Raw genomic sequence first — 17,706 nt, 5'->3', positions numbered from 1 at the left:
CAATTATTCATTTGACGGACAGATTTTCCCATTCGTTGCCAGTGGTGGAAAAAGTACTCAAATGTTTTACTTAAGTAAAAGTAATGTAGAAGTACTGTGTTACAAGTAAAAGTCCAAAATTAAAAAATTTCTTGGAAAAGTACAAAAGTATTGGTATCAAAATGTACTTAAAGTACCAAAAGTAAAAGTGCAAAAATGTTTGAAAATAGCAGATCTACAAGCTCACAACACGTTGCGATGCGACGTGTTGTGAGCTTGTAGATCGGCTATTTTCAAATAGCCTAGGTATAAAATAGGGCTAAAGTGGTTAATGTATGTTTTATAATGTAATCATTTATATCTGCAAAGTAACTAGTAACTAAAGTTTTCAAATAATTGTAGTGGGGTAAAACTACAATATTTGCCTCCAAGATGTAGTGGAGTAGAAGTAAAAGCATAGACAATTGGAAATACTCCAGTAAAGTAAAAGTACCTCAAAATTGTACTTAAGCACAGTACTTGAGTAAATGTACTTAGTTACTTTACACCACTGTTCGTTGCAGCCTGGAAAATCATACCGTTGCTTCCCGACGAGGCCCTAGCTACAATATAGAGATGGTATGGAGTACAGCGGAAGCTGCGAGATGCGACGAGCGAAGCGTGTAGGTTGATGTTATGTTTATTCATTTGTACATGAGTCGAATATAACGGGATAGAGATTTGACGTTATCACAGAGAGTGCAGGTGGCTTTTTCCCCCCCCCACCCCTTCAGCTTAGCGTGAGAATGCACGATATGAAAAATGGAAATCAAAAACTGCATGGATTCCAATTCCTGACAGCGAGTCCCCGGTTCGATTGCTGCATGTCATTCCTCTACTGTGAATAATCTCACCAAAGACATTTTGTAAAAAAGAAAATGTAAATAAAAACAAAATAATTAACTCCCTATGTTGCTATAGGCGAAAAGTGTAAAAAAAAAAAGGTCAAATAGCACATCTATAAGCTAACAACGTTTCACATCACATTGTAACACGTTGTGAGCTTGAAGATCTGCTATTTTCACACAATTTGCTACAAACCGGGCACCAAAGACATTATTTCTCTGTTTGACATCAAATACACTGTAGTGTAGGGCTTAAGTGGTTAACCCATTAAGACCTGGAACGCATCTATGTCACTTTAGATTTCTTTGGCTATTCAAAAATAGCAGATATACAAGCTCATAGCGCGGCACCGAGTGCCGCGCTATGAGCTTGTAGATCTGCTATTTTTTTTAAATCTTGATTTTTTGTTTTGTTGATTTTTTTCAAAAAACGGTTTGGATTTAGAAAACATTTTTAGAATCGGCCTCAGGTCTTAAGTGGTTAATACAACTAATAGAAAAAGACTGGAACTGGTTTGTGGAGTCTACAGATGCACTTCCAGGCAGGGGAAGGGGGGGTGAACAAGCCTCTTTGCATCTTCCGAGGCAACGGCGACTCCTGCCAATGGCATCTCTGACAATTATGCAAGACCATACTGGTACTACAGATCAGGGCTTTTATGAGCACAGAGAAAGGCAAATAATGGTGGATTTCTGTCCCGGCTATAGAAGAACTTGTGAAAAGTCCACTAAAGTCCTATATGGTATAAAATTGGACCCATGTGACACAAAGCGCAAACATTCCTCCGGGATTGTAAAGCATTGTATTATGTCGGCTGACGCCTGCCAAACCCAACCGTCATTAGAAAGCAATTTGTGCTGCCGTTTTTTTTTTTTCATAGGGGGCCACGCCACGGTGGTCCCAGGACGCCTGAGTAAGCGGGGCTCTGGCATGGGCGAGACCCCGGCCGCGCCACACACCCTGACACGTCCCTTCTGTAAAAGGTGGGTCGAGACCCGGTGATGGTCTGTGACAGATTGGGGTCGGGCCGCTTGGAACCGGGGCGCGGGGGGCTCGGAGGCTTGAACCCTTGGCCGCTCTCGCTGGGTGGGTGACAGGCCGTTTCTAAAGGGTTGGAGAGGGTCGCTGACACGGTGGGGCTTGCCCAGCTTCGCTAGGCAAGCCGAGAAAGGGTGAGAGCCTTGTGTTGGAGAGGGCATGGGACTGGCATGGCCCCAGCAGCCACCGAGGAGAAGACACGGCCGGAATATAGAATAGGAGGATCGCCTCACGGCCATCGCTAGGGACACCATACAGCCGGGTTCCTAGACTGTAGCTATTCAGCGTTTTAGCAGAAGGGGATTTACGCATACAGTACAGTACAGACCACCCAGTAGCCAGCAGAATACCAGCCAGTCACACACCTATTGTTCAGGACGAGTCATTTGGATGTCGTGAAACGCCCCCCCCTTTCCTACCAAAAGGCACAGAAAGGCTCACAGGCAACAGAAAAGCTCCAGAAGTTTCTTCTACACCCCAGTGGATTTCAATGGGGTTTGTGTTCTGTCCATTCTACTCGGGCTGGCCTCCTCGTCGCCTGAATAGGGCACATTCTCGTCGCATTCTAAGAGCCCAAGAATGACAGAGATCCAAGGAGACCCGAGCAGACCCAAGGCTGGCAGATCTACAGTATGGCTCAGCGCTGTGATCTGCCCGAAAACACGGGAACAACTGGGCCTCTTCGCTATCATGGCGGTGCAGGCAGTAGGGGGGGGGGGGGGGGGGGGGGGCTGCTGGGGGGGGCCCTCTAGCCAAATCTCCTCCAGTCCCGGTGTGCTGTGGGTGCAGACTGTATACTACGCACATCGCACATACGTTTCACACACCGAGAGTAGCCGATCTTTGAGCTCAGCTGGGCTTGTAGATCGGCTATCTTTGTCGGAAACTGGTTGCGATGATTATAAAGCTTATGGCCTAGCATTGACTCATTGATCGTTATGGCTGCCTCCTCTCTCCCCCCGCCCCCCCCCCCCCCCCCTCTCTCTCTCTCTCGCTCTCTCTCTCTCTCTCACTGACACACAACAAAGTATAAATTAGGCCTGAGTTGCTTGTGAGAAGGAGAAATGTGTGTGGCGTGCAAAATGTTGGCTACTGTAAGTAGTACAGTTGCATGGTAATCCACGTTTTGATGTTTTCCGTTGTTGATCCTTTTTTTTTTGTAGTACAGCTTTCATCACTTTACAGACAGGTTTTCATATACTGTGTTAGATGACAGTGACTGTCCTGCTGCCAAATCCACTCAGCTCCATTCAGCTGAAACCTCATAAAAATGGTCTGGGGTTTGGCGGAGAGCTATTAAGCTCTTTTAGTTAATCAGGCCAATGGCTGCTCCTCCCCTGTTGATTCATGACATGACCCCACACCCACGCCCACGCCCACGCCCACACACACACACACACACACACACACACACACACACACACACACACACACTTAACTGTCACATTAAAATGTCTTGAAAATCCATGACAGTCCAAAGCCTCTACAGTTGCTAACCGCAACATTCACACACACACACATGCACATGCACACACACACACACACACACACACACACACACACACACACACACACACACACACACACACACACACACACACACACACACACACACACACACACACACACACACACACACACACACACACACACACTTGTGCCTACGTACAGTATGTGTGTGTGCCTGTGTACAGTACGTGTGCCCACATAAATCTCACTGCAATTTCCCTACAGACACACAGTAGTTCAACTATACCAAATCTTACATTCATCTCATGAGTCACGACTATGGGCATGACTTGAATCACGAGCGTGAGCGTGTCGAGTTTCCTCATGTTTCAAATGTTAACGTTTACTTTCTCTACGGTCATCTCAGACGTCCTTTTTTTCCTCTTCTACCAGGCCTGGGAAAAGAGCATTTATCCGACTAGATAGAAGAAGAAACAAAGCTCTACTTTTTAGTCCCAGGGGACAGGACACAGAGGACAGCAGGTGTTAAGTAGGGAAAAGAGGATTCTGAAGGACGAGCAACACCCCTGCAGGGGATTGATTGTGCCAATCTACGGACAGTTGCAGGCAGTGGTGTAAAGTAACTAAGTACATTTACTTAAGTAATGTACTTTTAAAGTACAATTTTGAGGTATTTTTTACTTTACAGGAGTATTTCCAATTTTCAGTACTTTTACTTCTACTCCACTACATCTCAGGGGCAAATATTATACTTTTACTCCACTACAATTATTTGAAAACTTTTGTTACTAGTTACTTTGTAGATTTTGATTATTATTACTACATACATTTCGGCCATTTGAAAATAGCCGATCCACAAGCTCACAATGCGTGGCGATGCGACGCATTGTGAGCTTGTAGATCTGCTATTTTTATACAAGTTATGAAATGGGACATTCTGCATTTATGAGTACTTTCTACTTTTGGTACTTTAAGTACATTTTGATACCAATACTTTTGTACTTTTACTAAAGTAAACTTTGAATTCCGGACATTGCAGTATTGATACTTTTACTTAAGTAAAGTGAAACAGCTACTGAAACACTCGACGAGAAGTCGCCAAACTCTTCTTGTGCAGCAGTGCGATACATTTTTAAGACTTAGACACAAACGTCAAGTGGCTAGAATGAGATGAACAGAGAGAGAGAGAGAGCCAAGAGTGAGATAATATGGAAACGACTCCATATGCATCTGTGATATTATGCTCGGGAGCTTGAAGCAGAATTCGCTTTACGGGCACACAGAGTCGACCTGTCAGTCTGCGTTTATTCCCCGCCGAGACCCTGGCGGGGGAATGCGATCCATAAAACAATTACTACGCCCGGAGAGTGACGGACCGAGGAAGAGGAAGAACAGCTCCAGATGAGTGGCAGACTAAGTGGGAGGCGGACGGAGAGAGAGAGCGAGAGTCGAGGACGAGAACGATGCAGAGGAGGTGAGAGAAAGACAGAGGAGAAGGGAGAAAGAGTGATCGGAGGAGAAGAGAGGAGCAGAGAAGGGGCGAGGACAGCTTGAAACATGGGAACAAGGCTATACGGCACAGTGGATGAATTCGTAATGCCCGGTTTGTGCTCGGTTTGAGCGCGGTTGTCACACGGCGGAAATAGGCGATCTACAAGCTCACGAGTCATGTTGTGAGCTTGTAGATGGCCTGTTTTTGTGGTAGCGCGACACCAACCTGCAACTAAGTATACATCAGGCATAAGCTTGTTTGGGAGACACAGCACTACTGGTGGAATGATAAGGCAGTTTAGTCTCTCGCTGTGTCGGCTGGTAGACAATGACTGTGGCTAATCCACCATCCACCCACCCACCCCCCCACCACCCCACCACCCACTGCACCCGCAGCCTCCCCCCCCGAACAAATCTGCAAACTTCTGTGAGTGTCCGCAACACAGAAGCAATTTTCACTAATGAATTGGATGGCGTTTTGTGAAGGCCAAGAGGCAAAGACACCCCAGCTCACACTGCGACTATGCTGCTGCTGTCTGTGTAATAAAGATGCAGAGGTCGGAACAGAGCACGTTAATTGCTCTGGAAATTGAAAAAAAGAGGGTGGAAATAAACATATATTGAGCTGAATCAGGTGTCCTTCATTGCATTATACTCTCTCACACAAACACACATACACAAACAATGTACACACATACACACATAAACACACACTGCACACAAAAAGATACGCACAAACAAACACACAATACACACACATGCAGTTCACACACACCCATGCACAGAGTCACACAGTCACATAGTCACACACACACACACACACACACACACACACACACACACACACACACACACACACACACACACACACACACACACACACAGTCTCACACACACACACACACACACACACACACACACACACACACACACACAGTCTCACACACACACACACACACACACACACACACACACACACACACACACACACACACACACACACACACAACCTATACAAATACAAACACCCATAAACACAAACACACATCCATAAACACACGAACAAAAGCACACACACACAAACAAGAATACTGTCAGAATATACACAGTCCCTCTCTCGCTCCCCGACACACACACACACACACACACACACACACACACATACACACCATCACATGCGCAACCGAACGCGAACACGCGTACACTTTGTGGAGTGTTCATGCGTGGCAGCAGGTAGGTAATGGCAGCAAGCTAATGACTCATGCAGATCCATTGGCCCGGGTCTCACACAGAACACACAGAGAGAGAGAGAGATAAAGAGAGAGAGAGGGGGGGCCTCCTCGTTTAGTCTCCCTCAAATCACATTTAGATTCCACATCTTTCTCAAACTGATCTCACACTGAGCTCTCTCCGGCTGGAGGGGAAGGGTGGTGGTGGTGGAGGGGGTGGGGGGGGGGGTCTCGTCTGTTATTTAAACACACATCCGCTTGACAACAACGCTTGAGGGAGAAGACAAATTTAGACTCGGGCCCGTCGTCACGAAGACAGCGAGTGTATAGGATGGATTTTTACTTGACTGGTACACAAAGAATCATCTAAACTCTAAACTCTAATGAGTCTGGTGAGAGACAGAGAGAGAGAGAGAGAGAGAGAGAGAGAGAGACAGACAGAGAGTGAGAGAGAGAGACTAAAAGAGGCATAATGATCTGAGTCACTGCTAGGTATCAGTGGTGTAAAGTAACTAAGTACATTTACTCAAGTACTGTACTTAAGTACAATTTTGAGGTACTTTTACTTTACTGGAGTACTGTATTTCCATATATTTGTGAGCTTGTAGATCTGCTATTTTCAAACATTTTAGTACTTTTACTTTTGGTACTTTTAAGTACATTTTGATACCAATACTTTTGTACTTTTACTTGTAACTTTTACTTGTAACAGAGCACTTCTACATTGCAGTATTGATACTTTTACTTCAGTAAAACATTTGAGTACGTTTTCCACCACTGGTCACTGCTAGGAAGGTATTCACAAACAGCTTCATAATCATCGCAGCCCGGTTTCATGCAGAAACGTATGATGCGTTGTATGACAGCTTGTACTGCAGATAATCGGCCGTTCCCCCACGCGAGCGACACACCGGCAAACGACAAAGTATAAATGAGCCTAGAAAAAAAAAATGCAGACGCAGCTCTCCTTGTTCATTTTTTTAATTCGTTGTTCAATATTCCACCTGGGCTCTGAACACTTGAGCTAATGTGACGCTCAATCTCTCCAGCACACATGTCATATATGATTACGTATCGATTACTTCCTCCCGCGTGTGTACCTGAGCGGGATAAGACAACTTCACGCCCTGCGTCTGCCTCACGTTCATTTATCACCTTTATTAACCCACTCAATCCGAGAAACGCATCTCTGTCATTCTAAGATTTCTTTGGCTATTCCAAAAAATAGATCTACAAGCTCATAGCGCGGCACCGAGTGCCGCGCTATGAGCTTGTAGATCTGCCATTTTTGGGAAAATTGTGAAAAGTTGTGTACATCTTTGAATATATATATATTTAAAGCCAAAAAAAAAATAACTCAAATCTTTGCTTCTGGGGATTCTACAAATGTCTTCTAAATCCAGTTTTCTGAAAAACGTATGTTGTTGTAATCAGTGGTGCTGCTCAAACCTTTTCATGTCAAGGACCCCCCAAAATGATATGTATTTGGCCGCGGACCCCCATGTCAAAATATTTTGTTCCAGGGACCCCCATGAAGCAAAGATTTGAGCTACAAATGTTCCCTTTAAAAAATAGATATATATTCAAATATTTGCACAAATATTAACGATTTTTCAAAAATAGCAGATCTACAAGCTCATATAGCGCGGCACTCGAGCTTGTATATCTGCCATTTTTAAATAGCCCTAAGAAATCTAAAAATGACAGAGATGCGTTCCCGGATTGAACGGGTTAAGAGCGCACGGTAAAATCCTGAGGGTTTATATTAACTGAGCGTGTAAAGATTGGACCCGTGGGGGGGGTCCGGGTTAAATCTGCGCTGAGGATTTTGCGGTGAAGAACAAGTGCAGCAAAAGACGTGTTCGCATTCTGTCATCCCCCCCCCCCCCCGGACGTGTGTGCGCGGCGTGCGTGCACGCGCACGTGCTTGAGGTTTTAAAAAAAGGAACATACTGTATATGCCAGGGTCAGGGAGGTGGTGATAGAAATATCTATACCGGGGGGGGTCAGAGTTCAAACGAGCCAGCGGTCATTCAGCCTGAATGGATCACTCCTCCCAGCTGTGTCCGACACACCCCGGCGAGGTCAAAGGTGAGGGTCAGCAGAGGTCATCTGTTCGGTAACAGAGCCAATAGACATTGGGATCAGGTGCGTGAGTACGTCACAGTCATCTAGGGGAAAGTGGTTAACCACTTAAACCCGGTTTTGTCCACCGCCGTGGTCCCCCAAGGCAAGGGTCTCCTTGGCCCACTCCTTTTTTTCCCTCTACACCAGGGGTCTTCAACGTTTTCAGGCCAAGGACCCCCTAGCTGAGAGAGAGATGAAGCAGGGACCCCCTCTATATTGTATAAAATTGTGTTTCAGATTAAACTTTTTTTGTTGACTTGGTTTGCTCTTTTTTACCTCTACACCAAACCTCTTTGCCAAAAATAGCAGATCTACAAGCTCACAACGCCTCGCAGCGCGAGGCGTTGTGAGCTTGTAGATCTGCTATTTTTGGCTAAAGTTCTCTTCAGAAAAGGGATGCTATAGAGTTCAAGTGGTTCAAGGTAAAAAAATAAAATCATAACACACAAAGATTTGGCGGACCCCCTGTAGTAACTCTGAGGACCCCCTAGGGGTCCCGGACCCCCTGTTGAAGACCCCTGCTCTACACCAAATCCCTTTGCCGAAAATAGCTTGTCTACAAGCTTGTGAGCTTGTAGACGGTCTTTTTTGCCGAATGTTTGCCTATTTTGACATGTGCGGAATGGGGACGCTATGTAGTTCAAGGGGTTAAATCTGCCATTCCATGGACATGCTGTGCTGTCACTGTCACAGAGAGGATAAAGGACGTTTCCACCCATCTGGAAAAGGTGGTCCGAAACGGGGACGGTGACAAATAAAATGGAATAATTAGCTGCAGACAAAGAAAGGCTGCTGAGAGTTCATCACAGAGACACTCCCGTGTTGAACGGCCCGCTCTGTCGTCGGAATATCAACTAGGTGTGGAAATAAAAAATAAGAACGAACTACTATGCCCTTCCGATAATGTTTCATCACCCGCCACCGGCGCCCAGGGACGAAAAACAACTCCCTCTGAGCGATCACCGTGTTCGGCAAGAAGAAAATCCTAACGTAACAGTTGCTCTCTCAGAGCTACATCAAACAAAACTATATGACCTTTGTGAAACGGCATGTTCCAATGTGAATTGTGATCACGATACGTTTCACAAGCTACCCTTTGATTGTGAGCGATCGTACAAATCTATATGATGCTGAAGCTAAAGCTCTGCGGAGTGTATAATGTTGTTGGCGTAGCCTTCAAGCTAGAATCACTCTTAAAAACAAATGAGACGTTCTCTAGTAGTAGAGGGGATCTGCTCTTAACCGACCGTGCTGGCCCTGCATCTGTCTTCCTCCAGTCAATAACGGACAGAAGAGGCTCCATTCTGGTCAAAGACAAAGAGGGAGACCTTTCTCTTTGTGTGGGTGAGCTGTTTAGCTGTGGTCTCATCTACGCTCGCAATGATTGGCCTGGCGAGCGGGTTTAGTCCCTCCCAGGGTGCACAGTGAACTTGATTGATGGATCGGTTTGTCCAACCCCCGCTGGGGGTTTTGGCCACTGGAGGGTTTCTCAACAAGGGGTTTCAATATGCTGCTTAGAGAGGTTTGGACGGGCGATAGGGAGAGAGAGAGAGAGAAAGAGAGAAAGAGAGAATTAGATGTTCAACCTCTCTTCCAAGGCTCTGTTCAAAGCAGCAGTGTTGAATGGATGTAAGGCTTTCATTTTGAAGGGTCTTACCGGTGGTCTGGCATGTTTACACCATTGATTCCAACTCACCGTATACTTTACTGCGGTGATTCTCAACCTTTGGAACCTTTTGTGAGCGTTAGGCCATGGACCCCCACGAATGGTATGGGGTACCATGTTTATCTCTGTGACCCTGATTTACACTTACGCGGGCTTATTAAGCACGCACTGAGATTTAACAAACATTGACCCAGTAATTCTGTTAAGTTTGGTAATGTATTAAAACATTACCGAACTTAACTTAATGGACAATTTGTCTGTTTATATCTGATATTAGGTATAGTATTAGGTATAGGGTCTGTTTGGGTCCATTTGTACACTCTCTGAGCTACAGAGTGTACTCTGCAGGGACCCCAGGGGGTCCAGGTCCAAGTTGAGAACCAATACTTTCCTGCTTTAAAGCTTTAAAAGTTTTCTTTTAGGAAGCCACTGGATTCCATTCACTCACTTCACGTGTGGTGTGAAAATTCATCTTGCTTGAGATAAGTAATCCAAACACATTCGCAGCGCCTTTAGTCTTCATCAAAGTTGCAAACGTTTTTAATACCTCTAATATGTGAATTGATTTGAGATGTCTAGCCGAAAATTGTGCGGTGCCTGGAGAAGAGATTGATTTAAAAGCAAAATTCAACCGTCCACGGCTTATTAAGCACGCACTGAGGTTTAGCAAACATTGACTCAGTAGTTCAGTTAAGTTCAGTAATGTTTTAATGACTATGGAGAAAATGCAATCATACGCTAAATTCATACATAAATGCATTGACGGAGAAATTATCTGTTTATGTCTGAGTGACATATGATTATGTGCAGTATAGTCTTTTAAGCAAGTGCCTTCATTCTATTAACCCATTAAGACCGGGAACGCATCTGTGTAACCACTTTAACCATTAGTTTATACTTTGGACTATTCAAAAATAGCAGATACAAGCTCATAGTGCGACATTTGTGCAAATCTTTGAATATATTTTAAAACAAACCTTTTTAACTCAAATCTTTGCTTCCGGGAGTTCTACAAATGACAAATGTCTTCTAAATCCTTTTATTTTTTTAATATATATACTTTGCTATAATCAGTGGTTCTCAAACTTTTTCATGTCAAGGACCCCCTAAATTATACGTATTTGGCCTCGGACCCCCATCTCAAAATATGTTGTTCCAGGGACCCTCCAGAAGCAAAGATTTTACTTAAAAATGTTCGCTTTAAAAAATATATATTCAAAGACATTGACACATTTTTACAATTATTCAAAAATAGCAGATCTACAAGCTCCACGCTATGGCCTTGTATATCTGCTATTTTTAAATGGCCAAAGTACAAAATAATGGTTAAAGTGGTTGCACAGATGTGTACCCGGTCTTAATGGGTTAAAGGGGAAATCCACCCATTTTCAATATTTAACTATGTCATTAATATAGCATAAAGGAGTTGTGTGGAAATAAGAAAAAATTAAAAAAAAAATTAACATTGCAAAAAAATTTAACATTGCAAAAAAATTAACATTGCAAATTACACCATGATGAGTCATCACAGTGTAATTTGCAATGTTAATTTTTTTGCAATGTTAAATTTTTTTGCAATGTTAATTTTTTTTTTAATTTTTTCTTATTTCCACACAACTCCTTTATGCTATATTAATGACATAGTTAAATATTGAAAATGGGTGGATTTCCCCTTTAAGCACTTGAACTGAAGAGATTTGGTGTGGAGCATCTGATTTCATATCAGGACATCTGGGAACTGTCCAGTGCTGAAAGCGTGGCCAGTTTTAGCTCCACAGATGACAGCCCACTGATAAGCCGTTGTTTGAGCTCAGCTATTTTCCCTCCTTCTGGTAAATGGATCACAAAGTTCAGAGAGAACATTACCCCCCTAGTACCCACCCTTCCTTTTACAGTCTAGTTCACACTGTCTTAGTTTGAGATACAGGACAGGCGTGACGTGAGAGAAAATACGTTTTTTAAAAGGTTCACCGTGTTCCCTGCACTTCAACAATATTTAGCTCAGCACAACCGAAGTGTAATCAAAGCAATTTGAAAGAACACGAAGCCAACAACTGCACCCTCCGGCAGGGAGAGAGGCCGTAGGTGTCTCAGCACCATGTGACGCTTATTAAGGATGTATCTAAGTTACTTTAAGCCACCGGAAGTGAGACATTTGCATTTATATAGCACTTGTTCTCTGAGCCCGAGGCCATTAGCACTGTATGAGGAGAATGCAGCCCTTCATCATCAGAGTGCAATATTACAGCCGGCACTTTTCACACCAGAAAGGGGACATTATGAAAACCTCAGTAAGAATTACCCCGACTGTACATTTCACTGCACATTAGCAGCTTGAGTTCAGTCCATAAAACACAGTGATAAAAGGGGACCTGTGCGCATTACGTCTGCGTTATCATAACAACCTCCCCAAAGTGCTTAGAAAAATGGGATGTAATCTGACTGAATTATCATTGCCTGTGCTCATCAGAGCAGCATCCGAAGAACAATGGAATATCCTATCCTGTTTGGTATACTATATACTGTGTAAGCTCATCTCTCCTCAAGAAACCTGACACCTGGCTTGACATGACTTTGAATGACTGAGAAAATCAGTCTCCAGGTTTGCATTAAGACTCGCCTCAGATCCCCATCTGTGGGACTGGTGCAAAGGGGGCCCTACGGAGTCAGAGGCGCTGAGAGCTGAGGGCGCAGGCCGTGCAGTAATTAGAGTTTTCCTTATCGCTCTGCAGCCTCGGATGCTGGAGCGGCTGGCGTGTGTGTTTACCAGCACCCTATTGAACCTCCCCCCTCCCAGACACAGAAAAGCAACCCCCCACCCCCACCCTCAACACACACACACACACACACACACACACACACACACACACACACACACACACACACACACACACACACACACACACACACACACACACACACACACACACACCCCACACACACACACACAAACACACTCTCTCTTTTCTCCACAGCACCAATCTACCTCTCTGATCCCACCGGCAGTCTCAGGGTGGTCCTCTATGCTGCTGGCAGACTGCCAAGGACCGTCAAGAAAGAGAAGACCGAGGTGAACATACGCTCACACATGCACATGCACAGGCGTGCACGCTCTCGCCCACACGATCACACGCGCCGCACAATCATTCAGACACAATGAAAAATGCATGCAGCAAACTTGGGTTGCTGAGCCCCTCCGCTTCTCCCGTGCTCTCTATCTCTCTCTCTTTGTCACACACACACACACGCACGCACACACGCACGCACACACACACTCACACACACGCACGCACACACACACACGCGTACACGCACACACACACACACACACACGTCTCCTCACCCTCCTGGCCTGCCGAAAATAGCAGATCCATAATTCAGCCAGACACTTTCGTCTAGATAAACCATTTATCGCAATGATATTGCATTAAACTTGGCCGTGTGACTCTGCTCCTGTGATACCACAGATTTATCTGTGCAAAGCCAGATCTATAAGCTCGCAACGCGTCGCATCCGAGACGCGTTGTGACCTTATGGATCAGCTATTTTCAGCGTGCGACACCGTCATGTGATGAAGTATAACTACGGCGTTACTCTCTCTCTCTCACACATTTTACATTCCCACTACAGGAAGTACAGGGCTGGGCGATATGCCATCAAATCAATATCACAATTATTTCAAACTTTTGCCTCGATTATGATTAATGAACGATTATTTAACGAGTGAAAATAGCCGATCAACAAGCTCACACCGTGCTATTTTCACTATTTTTGTATGCCACCATTGTACAAAGAAGTATCATAAAAGCTTAAAGGGTAAGACCACTTTGGTAGAGGTTTGGGTTGTGTAGTTACCTTGCCATGATGTAACTCCAAATGTGGGCAAGAAATAAAAAATAATTGCTCCATTGATTAGAAATTGATAATTCAAAATATGCTCCTCATTGACTTACATTGTACGGTAAAACAGCTCTCTAAGTCACTCTTTTAGCAAAAAATGTCAACTTCCTGTTGATTTTACTATTTGAAGATCTGGATCCGGATCCGCAGATCCAGTCCAGGTTTTCTACTTATTAAAAATGGCAAAATCAACAGGAAGTTGACATTTTTATTTAAAAAAAAAACAGTACTGGGTTTGGTGATGTTCTAGATTGTCTGAATCAACTTTGTTTGCGTTCGTTTATGTGCTAAAAGAGTGACTTTGAGAGCTGTTTTACCGTACAATGTAAGTCAATGAGGAGCATATTTTGAATATCAATTTCTAATCAATGGAGCAATTATTTTTGATTTCTTGCCCACCTTTGGAGTTACATCATGGCAAGGTAACTACACAACCCAAACCTCTACCAAAGTGGTCTTACCCTTTAAGTTGTTAATAAGACTAATCGATTTAGTTGATTATAAAAAATATATGTATTTGATTTTTTTGTATTGATTTGTTGATATATAAGGATTTCTTTTTTTAAATCATAAAAGAAAAGCTGCTTCTCGGTAATCGTTTAACCTACACGAGCAAGATTAGGTCGGTTATTGGTTCTAACTATCGGTTTCGATTTATTTTCGGTTGATTTCCCAGCCAGTCCAATACCAGCGATTTTCAGCGCGCAACACCGTTATACGATGAAGTACAACTTGGGCTTTGCTCTCTCTCTCTCTCTCTCTCTCTCTCTCTCTCACACACTTTTAGATTTCCGCTGCTGGAACTGTGTCTATAACGGTGTGAAGTATCCTAGTTAACCTCGCCAGGCTAATTCCCACTTTATGGCACAAATACTCAGCTGGTGGTATGCTCGCTCATATAACAAGGCCAAAGAAAGGAAAAGAAAAGGAATAAAACCTCTTGGACTCCTCGGCACTAGAAGAGTGAATAGAGCGAGCCCCAGGCTTTATTGAACTACCGGGGGGCTTCTCATATTCTCAAACAATACAGCTCATTTGTCAAGGTGGTCCCAAACTGGGTCTGCTCCTTTCACTGTGATTTGTACATGTCGGTATGTTTGTTTACCAAGCAGGCAAGGCAAGGCAGGCACCATTGCATGGCCAAAGCCGAGCACTGTTTAACCCCCTGAACAGCTTACATTTTGTTAGCGTTCTACACAAAAAAGAATGGTGGGTCTTCAGCGGTTCTTTGGGGGCGAGGTGCTATAGAGCACCGCTGCCTTGCAAGGAACCTGTTCAGCCCTTGTATGGTTCTTTAGAGCAGTGGTTTTCAAACATTTTCATGTCAAGGACCCTCTAATTGATCAGGTATGTCTGAAAATGGCCGCCATAAGAGAACATTTTGTGTACAAAAAAAATCACAATTATTCAAAATTGTCAAAACAGCTTGAAGATTTTTCTAAATGTTTTTTGAAAATAGCAGATCTAACAGGCTCACAATGTGTCGTGTCACAACGCGTTGTGAGCTTGTAGATCTGCTATTTTCTAACAGCCAAAGTATATAATAGGGGGGTTAAACTGTTCCTCATTCTGCCTCGAGGCCCCCATTTTGCTGGGGGCCCACTGGAGAACCAAGAGGTTCTTTTAGAGGCTCTCTACTGTTTCATTAGCTTACTTTAGACACCTCTAAAGGTTCTTCTATGCAGTAGCACCCTTTGACACGGGTGCTATGTCATGGCTGTCGGGAAGAAACCTCATATCTCCATATTTTAACTTGTCATGTTTTTTTGCGTAAATTAATCATCATGCTACAGTGTCACACAAAAAGCAGCGAAAACAGAAGATGTACAACGCGTTGTGTGAGCTTGTACATCTTCTATTGTTGCTATTTTTGGAATTTGAATCCTGAAAAGTAACAGCTTTGGACATGTGAGTTTTCCACCCGACAGCAACGATATAGCATCTTTAACCCCTTAAGACCGGGAACGCATCCGTGTCATTTTAGATTACTTTGGCTATTCAAAAATAGCAGATATACAAGCTCATGGCGCGGCACCGAGTGCCGTGCCATGAGCTTGTATATCTGCTATTTTTGAAAAATCTTGAACATTTGTGCAAATCTTTGAATACATATATTTTTAAACAACATTTTTAACTCAAATCTTTGCTTCTGGGGGTCCCTGGAACAACATATTTTGAGATGGGGGTCCGCGGCCAAATACATATACATAGGGTTCTTGACATGAAAAGGTTTGAGCACCACTGATATGGCAACTTAAGTTTTTCAGAAAACTGTTAGGATTTAGAATAATTTTCAGAATCGGCTTCAGGTCTTAATGGGTTAATGGGTGCTATATGTACTGTAGTGCCAAAAATTATTAAGAGCCAGCGAACCACTTTTAGTGCTATTTAGCACCATTTCGGTTTTGTGTGTCATATCACTATGTCACTGCTATATACTATTACTTACTGATGTCTGGTGAAACATTTCAGAGTTACAGAACAAAACCAGAGTTAATTTAGGATGACAAAAGTCAAACTGTGTTCTTAATGTTTAAAATAAGGTGTTCACATACACACATTGAACCGGGCGATGCGACTTACAATCAATACCACCATTATTTCAAACTTTTTTAATTGAATTCAACATTGAAGATCTACAAGCTCAAATCGGGACACGTTGTGAGCTTGTAGATCGGCTATTTTCACTATTTTTGTACAACAGAGTAGCCTATAATGCAGGGCTTAAGTGGTGAGATTTAAAAAAAAACGATTATTCGATGAACCTACATGAGCTACATTAAGTCGCTTACTGGTTATAGATATGGCTTTCGATATATTTGGCCCTGCAGGCATAGGTAAACCACTGTCCATGTTGATGTTATGCCCATCGGCCAGGGCTCTGGAAGAGGCAGACATCAGAAAGCCACCAACACATGTTGTTTGCCCACCAATGGAGACTCATTTACATAATAGGAGTCTGGACAGCTGCTGCCCCCCCCCCCCCCCTTCACCTGTCAGTCAGGCAAAGGTAATGTTTGCCCCATCTTTTCTTTTCACAGTCTGATTATTGACAATCTCAGAGACGTGTGTGTGTGTGTGTGTGTGTGTGTGTGTGTGTGTGTGTGTGTGTGTGTGTGTGTGTGTGTGTGTGTGTGTGTGTGTGTGTGTGTGTGTGTGTGTGACAGACAGACAGAGGAGGGGGGACAGAGATAAAATAGAGAGAGACACAGAGAGAGAGAGAGGGAGAGGGAGAGGGAGAGAGAGAGAGAGAGAGAGAGAGAGAGAGAGAGAGAGAGAGAGAGAGAGAGAGAGAGAGAGAGAGAGAGAGAGAGAGAGACATACATACATACACAGACAGACAGACAGACAGACAGACAGACAGACAGACAGACAGACAGACAGACAGACAGACAGACAGACAGACAGAGACAGAGACAGAGACAGAGAGGGGAGAGGAGAGGAGAGGAGAGGAGAGAGAGACACAGAGAGAGAGAGAGGGGGGTAGAGAGAGAGAGAGAGAGAGGATGATTTTGAGGGAAAGAGGTATAGGGTGGTAGGGGGGGAAACAAACCCAAGGACCAGTCATTTATCATCCCCTTATCAGCAGCAGAGCACAAAGTTGCACTTATACAAAGAGAGCATGGCTGAAGAAGCCTGGGAGAAGATGCACTGAACAGGTCACCTCGAGTTAGTCCATGTTTTATTCATGTCCATGTAACACACTGAGTCGTCGTAAATACCTAAAAATACTCACAGCGTCTACATGCATAATTGAGAAATATCACATAAATGCGAGCGATTTGCGTGCTGGATGCCGGACGCGCGTAGGCTACTAGTGACATGCACTGATATGATCGGTCCAGGACTCCAGGCGGATTTGATCCTAATTAATATGACCTCTCTCTCAAAAAGAAAACATAATTTATGCAACTGCATTGC

At 43.9% G+C, this 17,706-nt stretch overlaps 1 protein-coding gene across 1 annotated transcript in view; it reads right to left on the bottom strand.

The window, feature by feature from the left end:
- The window catches only part of LOC308093361 (neurocan core protein-like), a gene marked incomplete at both ends in the record, with an annotated part of 80,037 nt that extends 72,797 nt beyond the window's left edge, over positions 1–7,240 (bottom strand). The window contains 2 exon segments of the mRNA XM_080439696.1: positions 1,824–2,017; positions 7,193–7,240. Coding sequence (XP_080295822.1) covers positions 1,824–2,017; positions 7,193–7,240 — 242 coding nt within the window.
- Between the last annotated feature and the right edge of the window lie 10,466 nt (positions 7,241–17,706).

The sequence above is a fragment of the Gymnoscopelus braueri genome, assembly GCF_963280865.1.
Source record: "Gymnoscopelus braueri genome assembly, chromosome: 10".
In the NCBI taxonomy this organism is placed as follows: Eukaryota; Metazoa; Chordata; class Actinopteri; order Myctophiformes; family Myctophidae; genus Gymnoscopelus; species Gymnoscopelus braueri.
The sequence above is the reverse complement of the archived record's forward strand: the minus strand, read 5'-3'. Positions and strand labels throughout refer to the sequence as shown.